This window comes from Morus notabilis, unplaced genomic scaffold (genome assembly GCF_000414095.1).
Source record: "Morus notabilis unplaced genomic scaffold, ASM41409v2 Scaffold443, whole genome shotgun sequence".
Classification (NCBI taxonomy): Eukaryota; Viridiplantae; Streptophyta; class Magnoliopsida; order Rosales; family Moraceae; genus Morus; species Morus notabilis.
Genome location: NW_010360382.1, coordinates 42,562 through 54,298, shown reverse-complemented (window position 1 = coordinate 54,298; position 11,737 = coordinate 42,562). Strand labels below are relative to the sequence as shown.

At 34.4% G+C, this 11,737-nt stretch overlaps 1 protein-coding gene and 2 non-coding genes across 3 annotated transcripts; all 3 read right to left on the bottom strand.

The window, feature by feature from the left end:
• Window positions 1-1,217: 1,217 nt before the first annotated feature.
• On the bottom strand, window positions 1,218-1,303 carry LOC112091278. Its single transcript, XR_002902070.1, has one exon. It is a non-coding gene; the product is annotated as a small nucleolar RNA R11/Z151 (small nucleolar RNA).
• Window positions 1,304-1,472: 169 nt separating this feature from the next.
• On the bottom strand, window positions 1,473-1,568 carry LOC112091277. Its single transcript, XR_002902069.1, has one exon. It is a non-coding gene; the product is annotated as a small nucleolar RNA Z157/R69/R10 (small nucleolar RNA).
• A 3,880-nt stretch (window positions 1,569-5,448) lies between these two features.
• Window positions 5,449-9,444, bottom strand: LOC21387763 (scarecrow-like protein 13). Its single transcript, XM_024164455.1, has 2 exons — window positions 9,338-9,444; window positions 5,449-7,692 (listed from the first exon to the last, which is right to left on the bottom strand). Exon 2 carries the CDS (start codon window positions 7,466-7,468, stop codon window positions 5,819-5,821), a length of 1,650 nt encoding a protein of 549 aa, XP_024020223.1. The 5' UTR covers window positions 7,469-7,692; window positions 9,338-9,444; the 3' UTR covers window positions 5,449-5,818.
• Between the last annotated feature and the right edge of the window lie 2,293 nt (window positions 9,445-11,737).

The following is an 11,737-nucleotide window of genomic DNA, read 5'->3' as shown; positions in this document are numbered from 1 at the left end:
GCATTCCTGGATCTTAGTTAATTGTGATGTGAATTCCACTTCAGAGAGAATAATCTGTTGGATAAAATCATAAAACTCCTGAGTCTTGAGTGAGTCCTAACAAACAAAAAGATGCCACAAATGACGAAGTAGCAACCGATCGTAATTTAACATACTTGCTTCCTAAAAGAATTAAAGCAAATGTTAAGGATAACAAGCAAGACAAGATAACACTCCTAATTAGATGCATAATAATAGAGAAACAGATTAGATATCCGCATATTATTATTTGTCAGAGCAACTAATATGTCTATTTTTGCTGCTTATCTACAACAATTTACAAGCAAAATTCCACATTCATTTCAAACTTACTGATTTTCCACCCAAAACGATTTAGTTGAGCTAAAAGGAGGCCACTCCTCGTCTTTGGTCAATTAAAAAAATCACCTCTTCATGCGGATTCACAATGCATTTTTCACTTCACCCTCTAGTGCTCGCTCGCCACTACTGACCACTATATTCTGTTCCACTGAATTAAAGGCACAAATGCTTAGCAAAATCCACAAGTAACAATGATTTGCACAAAAGAATATCACATGAGTAATTATCATTAACATTTCTTAATTACCTTGGTGGCTTTGACCATTAATCTCAGTGTTAAGAGCACTAAATCCCCGGGCAAGACGTTTAATACGATTCAAACGTAGCCCGCTTGGTAATCTACTTGAATAGCTGTCTCCATATTGCACTTTCCACAAAACAAGACACATACTTTAACAAAACAATTTCAAAATGTTTGGTTCATGGATTATAATTCTGATATTAAAATTATTTTTGATTTACGTGTATTTTTTATGAGAAAAAATACTGTAGCGAACCATGAATCATGATTCGAATTGAAGTACGAATCTTCCAACCAAACAACATAATAACATCAGCACTTAGAAGATCTTATTAAAAATAAACTTACAAGTCATGTCAGCATCTCTCTTTGACACAAGTACTGCTGCTTCTCTTTCATGATTTCCACCTCCGCATTGATGTAATGATCGCGCAAAACATCTTAACTGACTTAATCTTAATCTTCTCGTCACATTAACCGTTTTCTGGGCTAGAGTTTCCGAACCTATAACAAAAAAAAGTAGTATTTTAAGTGTAATTAAAGCAAAGGGATAAAAAAAGGAAGAAAAAAAAACTTTTACTAAAACAATAAAAAAATTTAATATATTCGGGTAATGGGGCTTCAGTGTGTGTAACAATCAGATCATTGAGAGTAAAATCTCATTGAAATCTGTTAAGATAATTAAATTATCATCAGAAGCCCAATTTTAAAAAACAACTCGGAAAAAAAAAAAGAAACTATAAATTTATCGTCCCAGAAAAAAGTGAAATTGTTGATTAGAAGAAAACCCCAAAAAATAACCAATTCTTTAATTAAGATATGAAAAAAAAAGTCCTTTTGAAGGGGTGGACAGGAAATTCATAGTACTAAAAAGTGTGCTCAGGCCGCCAAGGGTTCCGTAATCAACTTCTGGGTAAGACACATATCAGAAACTCTAGTCCACAAATTGCCTCATCACCGCAATCTTCTTCTGATACCAAACAAATAAGAAAAAAGAAATGAAAACAACAAAAAAACTAACAAACAAAATTGGACTAGGAGTTTTTTTTTTTTTTTTTTTTTTTTACAGGAAAAAAGCATTTCATTAAAATATTGATGAACGTCTTCGTACAATGTTAACCCATTAGAAGGACAGACGTACGTTTGAGACCCGAAACCGAAAAAGCACATCGGCGCATTAACAACGAGTAGACAGAAAACTAAATTAGAGAAAACTTCTATCTTCAACATAAGCTGTCAAGCATTGAAGGAGCAGGTCGTCAAAACCCACAGAAAGAGACATCTACACGGCATAGAAAAAATTATAGCCGGACTAAGACCACCATATTGGCATTAAGCCGAACACCTAAACCTAACAAAAAACAACAAATCAGACGAGTGTCGGTGAGGAAATTACCAACCTTATTACAAACACAAAAGCTACAAAAAGAAAAGAAAAAAAAACCTCCAACCACCGCCGGTAGAAACCTCCGGTGAAAGGCGTCCAGCCAAAAGACCATCGAGGAAGATAGTTAGTGATAAGATCTCAGTCATCAAGTGGAAAACTTTCTTGAGAAAGGAGACCGTTCATTCGACTTCTAAACTCTTAACTAGTTCATATATGCCTAAACAGAACCACCATACCGTATACTACTACCACTAACGAGAAGCCAACGACAAGATAAATGAGCCGGATGACTAAATTTTACGGCCGGAAACCCGACGATGCGTCCAGAGGTGGTGCTGGAGTGCCAACCAACCTTTACTCTTCAACAACTTTCTCTCTCTCTAACTCTCTCTCTAGAAAACGCGTCTTAAATGACTTGGGCCTCGTTCACTTCACCGATTCGAGTTTTTAGTTTTAGGTTTCTACAGTAAAAAGCTCTCAGAAAATGTCACATCAAAATTTTCTGCTACAGTAAAAAGCTCTCAGAAAATGTCACATCTCAGCTCGAATCGAAAACTCGAATCCGCGAAGTGAACGAGGCCTTGGAGTTTGTTTTGTGGCCCGAACGCCGCTTTTTTAAAAACTAGGATTAATGTACGAGTAATTAAACACTATTTATTGGTCCTTATACTTTTAATGGTTGGTCTTTTAAATTTAACAAAACGATTCCTAAACCCATAAAACAATTATTTGCAACTAACTCATTTCCCGTTAGAATCTATTAATTTTCTAACACTTTCAAGCACGTGATTGTTACGTGTTACATTTTTGTGTTTAAATACTTAAAAACTCTCTTTCTTGGAGATCTCATATCTAAATAAAAAATAATTAAAAAACTAAACTTGTTACATATTTGCAAGTCAATAGGACTATTACTAATTAATTGATTTATTATTAATTTATCAATAGTTTATTATTATTAAATATTTAATTTATTGAGTGAAATTGATTAATTACAACTTAATTTTAGTTATTTATTAATTAATGTTGATTAATAATAAAAAATAACCACTAATTAATAAAAACAGTCATTTTTATAATTTTACAAAACTTTAACCATTGATGAAAAACATTTATAAAAAAATGCTTTTTGTACTGAAACCCCGAAAAAAAGTTTCAAACTTTAAACATGAATAAGGCACATTTTACAGAAACTCACCCACGGATTGTAAGCATTCAGAATTTAGCTTTTGAAAACCATGATCATCTCGGGAGGTAATGACTTCCGGGGCAGAATTTACTGCTTGATCATGATGTTTGGAAATGACAATTTCACCCCCGGATTCACGAGAGATTGTAGCTGAAGAATTAAGTCTAGAAGGCTCAGCTCTGAGTCGTCTAAGTTGATAGTTTCGACGACGCCTAGCGAGATGTCGTTCCCTCTGCTCCAGGGTCATGGATTGCCTTCTCAGCCTGTCCCGCATACGACGTCGTTCACGTTCTTCCTCCCTTTGCCTTCTGCGCGACTCCGGTCTCTCCGCTGAATCTTCTTCCATTGCCAATGTCATCATCTAATTCTGAATCCGCAGTGCAAACAATTCCACTTATCTTCTTTAAATTGACAGTTTTATAAATTCAACAAACAACTCGAAACGCCCATAAACTAATATAGCTTTTGTACTGCATTTTAATTTCGAATTTCGAGTGAATCATGTATATTTAAAAATAATTAAAATAAATGGAAGTGCCTGTACTTCTGTATATGACGAGGATTGTTTCAAGAAACATACTGATTTTGCAATGTTTGATCAGAGACAGGGAAAAAAAAAAGATTGAGAATTGAACATTCTGTATAATATGGCAATACCTTAGAATTTCATGGTCGGAGAATTTGATTCTGGGGTTCAAACGACGGCGCGTCTATTCCTTATTCTTTTGTTTTTTGTGATTTTCTAGGGTGGATTTGTAGAGTCCTTCATGAGAAATAGTAAATTTACATGATTGACGTGTGCAGTGTGGGAATTTGTCGTTATTGCCGTCAAATCGGCTCATTTTACTAATACAGTGTTTAATACGAGAATTTGTACTATAATTTATAATTTATTAGAGTATTTTTTTTATAAAAAATATATATAAATTAAAAATAATTTTAAATTATAATTTTAAATTTATAAATAAAATGTATATTTAAGTCTCATTTATTTTACAGATTGAATCGGTGAACGAGACGTTATTTTTTATCAAATCAGATTCGAATATGACGAAACGTGGCCCCTAGTGGTTGGCGCTAATTTTGTTTTGCATCTCGGTTTTCCTTGTCGGATAAACCTGCGTTACAATCTTGTTTTCTGTTACATAATTCCCAAACTACCCCCGCGTTACATTCTTCTTTTCGTTACATAATTCCCAAACTACCCTTCTCGCATCAGAAGTTGTTAGGTTATGAGTGTAACCACAAAATAATAAAATAATAATATTTTAATTAAAGAATATGATTACGTAGATTAATTATTTGTGAGATACAATTTCTATTTTTTTTTTATAAAATAAAGATACAATTAAAAGTTAGTTCAGCTTCTTCACACAAGCCCTCCTGACTCCTTTTTTTTTTTTTTTTTTCTTTACCAAGATTATTGAAATAAACTGAAAAGGGACTCTAAAAGTACAAATCGGTCTTAGACCATTGATACATACTAGTTGATATGTTATTTTCCAATTTCAATAATATTTATCATGTTTACTCATATTTATATTTACAAAAATGTAAACTTTTAAAAATCTCACATTGAGAAGATATATTCCTTTAACCGCCTTATATAAAAGATTACTAATACATATATTTATCTCATATTTTATACCTTACTATGGGCCTATTTTAAATGAGTTGTTAAATTTTGAAGTTTATGTATGTCGAAAAGTTAATTAGTTGGCAGAGTAGATGGGTTGTTATCTTTAATTTTAAATTTTTATATTATTTCGGTTCAGAAAATCGGCTCGTCACACTTTGATCGGTCTTTCCTTATGCTCAGTTTGGTTTTGGTTATGATTTTGACAGCACTAACCAATTAGTTGCGATCACCAACTAATAAAAAAACCCACAAAAATTGACCAATGTTCAAGCTTACTTACTCAACAAAAGCTCCCTTTAAATGTATTGTTTTTATGATTTTTATCTTTTATTTTTAATTAATACTTTCTACTAATATAGTTCTTTAACTAAAAAATATTAATAAAAAATAATTAATAAAAATCTAAGACTCATATATCTAAAAGAGTATTTGTCTTTTTTTTTTTTTTTCTTTAGAAATTTGGCTCAGGTACTATATTATATGTAAAACACACACCCAAAAAAAAAAAAAAAAAAAAAAAAACCTTGTATATATTATACGTGTAGGTGATTATAGGAAAGACTTTTGATCAAGTCCAATCATCGCATCCGAGCTCAAATAAATTAATCCTTTAATCCTTATATGCCATCGAGTCAAGAAACTGCTGGTTTCGTTGTAGTACCAATAGACAATACAAACATAACAACATCACCGTCTAAAAGTAAAAACGAAATTCTCTTTCCTAACCACAACATTTACAGGAATCCTGATTTATAATTCTCTCCAGTATTTTCTCTCACAAAAAGTACACGTAAAACAAAAATAATTCTAAATTATGATTTTAAATATATAAACCAAACGCCCTCTAAGAGTCAGGTGTCGGAAATTGGAAAAGAGCTAACTTTACTTCTACAAAACTATAGACATCACTGTTTCTCGTGGACTAAAAACTCATCAACATGAGTACCGAAAAAAAAAGGGAAAAAATTTACAAGCTTTTTTGCAATCACGATCAATCTATCTTCATCTCCACGCAGAAGACGTAGACATAGCTCTGTTTTTCCAGCCAAGATAAAGAGCCCCATCTTTCTCCACAACTCTATAATTCTGGTTATACTTATACTCTCTCAACATGTTCTTCACTGCAACAGTCACGGAAGAACTCAACGGGCACGGCGTAAACCCGGCCATCATCAACCTTGACCTCCACTTCCCAAAGAGTTCATGCCTTTCCACTCTCTCAGGACCTTCACAAGCAATCATGTTAACTATGTCCCTAGCCACGCAGTGCTGCTCTGCGCTGATCCGCTGTTTGTCGTTCCTAGGACAAGCCACATCGATTGATTCAAACATGGCCGTGTAATAATCCATTGTCTCGACAAACCTAGTGTAAAATGGGGAGGTGTTGGTGTTCGATTCTTGCTCGACCAGGGTCATAACTTTGGGTGACAAGCTCTTAACCAGCCTCAATAACCGGTCTCTGTGATTTTCAGTGCTTACACTCTCGTCTGGCATGTGATGCAACACGTACGGGAAGTTAACTACTATTGCTTCTCCAGGTCGAATCCTGAGGGTTTCTAATACAACCTCACTGCTGCACATTGCCGCGCCATGAAATTCGAATGGCACGTTGAGCGACTCTGCATGCTTTGCTAGCCTCTGGCCGACTAAGTTAAGGCCCCCGCCACGAGCATGGAATGATTGAGAATCATCTACTCCTGTGACGCGGATGAATGGGGGTCCACCCGGCAGACGGGCAAGATCCTCCATTAGCGACATCCACTGAGTGCCCTGTGCTATTTGGAAATCGATTATGTGAATTCTGTGTTCGTTTTGCACAGCTTCCTTGATGACAGCATTCGCAGATGCGTAAGCGAACCTCCAGTATGGACAGATCTGGAAGAGGATGGACATGAAAGACATCAGTTCTGAACTCGTTGGTTCATTGCACTTGAGGGCTTTGTAGATTGAAGTCCCTGATTTCTCCAACTTTGCTCTCAACCCTTCCAACATGTAAGCACCTAATCTTTGGATTGGCTCGCCAGAAACTGACACCATGTCTCCCATTATATCCATTAACTCCACTGCTTTTGATAAGTTAGATTCGGATACTGCATACGCGCAGGCCATGAGGACTTGTTTTAGGTCCAACTTAGGAAGCGTATCCATCATCTTCCAGCTTGCAAGCGAAGTAGCTTGGTGGGCCTCCGTCTTGTAGGAGCAATAGCAACTGTCAACAATGTCTGATTCAATTCCCAGCAGTGAAATTTCTAGTTCTCTGAGCTTGTGCTTCAACTCATTGCCATCATCAGTCACAGAGCAGCCACTTATTGGTGATCCGGAGTAGATTTCAGAGGAATGATGCGGATCAGACGAGCAAGAGTGGGAGCCTTGAGGTGAGAAGGGACTCCTGTGTGACAAGACACTCACAGCGGAAGGGGAATGAGAATCACAGGTGAGAAAATCAGCAGTTGCCGGGGACGAATCAAGGGTGAAGTACTGTTCGTTGCAGGTCTCGAAGGAGAGACTCTTTCCTTGGCTGCCAGTGTCTGGGAACATGTTGTTTTCTAAAATTTGGAAATGAGGTGAATAATAGGGGTTGATATCTTGCACATGCTGCTGGTACAACCCATGTATACCGCCTGTTGCCTGGTGTTTTTGAGAAGTTTGCATCTAAAAAGAAGAAATTGTTGGCACAAAAGATAAGCACTATTTGTTCGCTAGAAACCTCTTGTAATACTTGATTCCAATACCGCTAGACCAGTTGTCTGCAACCGGTAACAGCCATTATCGGATCTCCACAACCAACCAATAAACTTCAGTCATAAGCATCTAGAAGACTTTCTCTTCAACAGAAACTGCAGAGCTGGAAGAAAAATGAGAAAGCCACGTGTAATCTGCACCAAGAAGAGGGAAAAAAAGAAAAAGGAGCAAATATAATCAGCAAAACCGTAACATTTATGCATGTGGTGACTATTAATGGCATTAATTGATGCAGCAAAACAATCAAATTATCCACGCAACCTTGAACAAACATGAGACACAAACATTCTCAAGCACAAACTGAAATTGATCGGACAGCATACTTCTAACAAGTTATGACATCCATAGAAACTTGCCCAGAACAATTCTATTTATATCTTACTTTTCTAGGTGATCAAGTACCTAAGAATTCCATACGCACAAACAGGAAAACACGAAACTCACAGCTAAATCAGCAAAGTCCAAAAACAGACTTTAGCTGTTTTCTTATAAAGTTTAATCAAACTAGAATTCCCCTTCTTTGGCTGTACTTCCACGCAATTTCAGGTAGAAAGTTGTATTTCTTTTTTCCTTTTCGAATTTCCAATGATAACACTTATAAAACCCAACTGGGTCTCCAGTCTTCCCGTTCTATTTTATCTTTTGACTTTCTTTGGCTGGCCCGTCATGCGTATCACAAGGAAACATTGAGAGTGACGAACACATTTGACGGCTACTTTGTTTTTACCACCCGCTACTCGATTAAGCAACACAAAAGATGATCTCAAGCAAAACAAAGAAAAGAAGGCAAGGAAAGAGATAAATTCCAATGGAGGGCTTGACTTTAGAAAAGTAAACCTTTGACTTTCACTCATCCGATGAAAACCATCCGTGAAAAAGAATTGAAAAACGATGGGCATCCCCATGAAGATCCAAGAGGAAAATGCTCTTTAAAGCTAAAAGAAGATATCTTTGACAGCGCCTCTTTTCTAAATACAGAAGCTAAACCGCCAGGAAAATTTGAGACTTAAGGCTAAAAACCATATCTTTTAATGAATGTTCTTGAAGCTTTTGTAATCGGCGCCAGGCATTTGAGACAATAGTTCTCACAATAATACATGACCAGCTTCTCTGAGTTTTTTTTTTTTTTTTTTTTTTTTTTTTTTTTTTTTTTTTTAAACAATACAAAAGTTGCCAGAGGATTATGAAGGACACAGGTGAATTCAAGTGAAGGTAAAAATAAAAAGAAGAAATTCAACTGCTGGAAAAAAAAAAAAAAAAAAAAAACCCCGAAACGAAAAGAAGAGGAAAAAAAAGGGCCATCATTTGATTATGTAGTCCATTCATTATCTAATCTCAAATAAGAAAACGGCAAGCTCTAACCCCCCCATAGGAAATATGTTTTTAGAGCTATAACAGTTATAAATATCAAATTTCCTTTTCTTCACAAGAGCCAATCTTTAAAGAGTGAAACCACTAACTAAAAACCATGAAATACTTTCGCAGTAAAAAGCTAAAATTCCAGAGGAAAGAAAACAGACGCCCTTGAAATCATACCACAAACCAAATTAATAAGGCAGCGGAAAAATTATAAATTCCCATTTCCAGATTCCCAACATTCAAAACGACAAATAAAGAAACAGATAAACAACCTTATTTGTTTTCTGAATGTTTTCTTCAAACAAAACTAACCTCCAATCAACCGAGTCCCATAAAAAAAATTTAAAAAAAAAAAACATTAATTTCTACAAATCCATGAATAATAAGATGAATTTCCAAGTTGAAAATGATTTCACATACCTACGATGAATTTCACCAATATTGTGTTCAAGTTCCTCTTTGAAGTCTCCTCCAACAAGCAAAAGAGCTGAGAACCAGAAAAAGCGTGGCGTTCTCTCTTAACTCTTCTTTCTCTCTATCTCATTCTCCAAATGATGTTTGTTATTTATTATATGCACATCAGGGTCGTGAATCTTATACACAAAATAAATACCCCTCGAGTTCGCTCTTATTTACGGTACTGCCCTCTTGATTAGAACCTCAGGTCCTCAACCCATCTTACCCGCAGTACTTTTGCAATACATTTCAAAATGACGAAAATGACCTTCGGATTTTTGTTTGCTTTCTTGTTCTTCAACACCGAGTGGTGAGTACAACATTCTGAAACGGATGAGAGACGGACGAGTGGACGACTATACCTGTACGTACGCAAATTAGTCAATACAGGGAAAAGAAAAAGTCTATTTTTTCTAAGAAAAAACAAAAAAGTCTATTTCATATAATTATTTATATGCGTATTACGTATAATATGCATTGAATTGGTAGAACTTGTAATCCATCACAACTAAAATGGAGTATTTCAGAAACTTGTTACATATTTGCTAGTCAATATGGCAATTAATTATCAATACGTCATTATGCCAAAAGATGGTCAATGATTAAATAGTTAATTTTTAAAATTTATTTCAGATGGATGCGTACTCGGTCTAATCTAGGATTAATAATTAATTTATTGGGTTTAAGTTTTTCAAACCTTGAGGACAAAAAAAAAGTTGGTGGAAACTTCTATTTTACCTTCTTTGAAGTCAAAGTGTTTATGTGTTGCTTCAATGTTGCTCATTTCTTTTGTTAGTAATGGTAAAAGACTGTTTCCCAAGCGTTTATGGCTTTCTTTTCAATTAAATCACCGTGTTATTTAGTCTTAAAATTATGATTAAGGTATTAATCTTCTAATTAACGCAGTTTGTTATCAGCAGCATAAAGAATTAGTGATAAAATCAGGTGTCATTTTAGTGGTTAATGTATATGGGACGGGAGTAATAATTAGTAATTGAATTAAGATGACAAAACGTGCCTGCATTTACTTCAATTATTGGCAACTCTTTTGTGTGTGTGTGTGTGTGTGCGCGTGGCCGCCCCCTTTAATTTCCGTAAAATTTTTTTTTTTTTTTTTTTTTTTTTTTTTTTTTGAGAAGTCAATTCCAGTAAAGTTTGTGAGTTAAAAAAAATGTAAAAACATGTGCCTGAATTTGGTATTATCATCACAATTTTAGGTGACTAATCAATTTGACGACAACATTTAAAGCTAAAACTTATATTTGATTGGCCAATTTTTTCCACTACTCACGGTAATAGCAAGGTTGTGTTAGTTAAAATGAACTTCAAATATAATATATATGTATGTATGTGCTTCAGCAAATATATGTATGTTCGTTTGTTAAAATCAGATATCCTAGATTCCTAATGAAGAAATTTAAGTGGGATTAATTTAAAATTTAGAAAATAAAATAAGAATTTTTAAAGGTTAAGGACAAACTAAAAACAATACTAAAATTTAGTGGTACAAATGAGATTAACCTAAAAGATTTGTAAATTGTATTATTCTTTTTTTAAGGTTGAAGGATCCATGGTTGAAATATAAAAAGAGTAATTTGTCGTTTTTTGTTAGACTCGTAAACACGCTTTGCCCATTAATGTAGCGACAGAACCATGTGCGTAATACACGGTTTCGCTGAACATCGCTATTGGAGACGTGAAGTGGCAGGCTTGTAAATTTAATAGTCAACCATGGGCTTTTGTTAAAGGCCGCGTTCGCCAACTCCGAGCGAGGTAGCTGACACATCTCACGTTCTTCGAAGCCTCTTAAATTCTTTTTTTTTTTAATTTAATAAAAGACACTTTTCTCAAAACGTTTTTTAATTGGAGATATTTAATATAATAATATTTTTACATATTTACGACAATGACGTGGCAAATGGCGTCCTCAACCAATCTTTATTTTAATACGGGGATGAAGATCTTGTGCTGTACCCACCACAGGACTAACATGAAGCACGTATTATTCAAATTTTTAATTTGAATTAAAATGTGATTTTATGTAAAAAAAAATTTATTGTAATAAAAAAATTAAATATGATTATTTTTTAAAATTTTTTATTATAACAAAATTTAAATTTTAAACTCAAATCGATAAAATAAACATGATAGACATATATCATTCGTGACTATTATCTATGTCATAAGAAAAATACACTTAAAAATAAAGAAAATAGGCCAATATGAAAAGCTTAAGAAATTATATAGGTTAATTTTTAGTTATATAAATTAATAGGTCATAACTTGTCAAGTTATGGTTCATAACTAGATAAGTTATGGACAAACTTGTCAAGTTATGGTTCATAGTCAGACAAGTTATAAACA

Coding starts and splice junctions, on each gene's coding strand:
- LOC21387763 (XM_024164455.1), bottom strand. CDS start 7,468: ATGCAAACTTCTCAAAAACACCAGGCAACAGGCGGTATACATGGGTTG.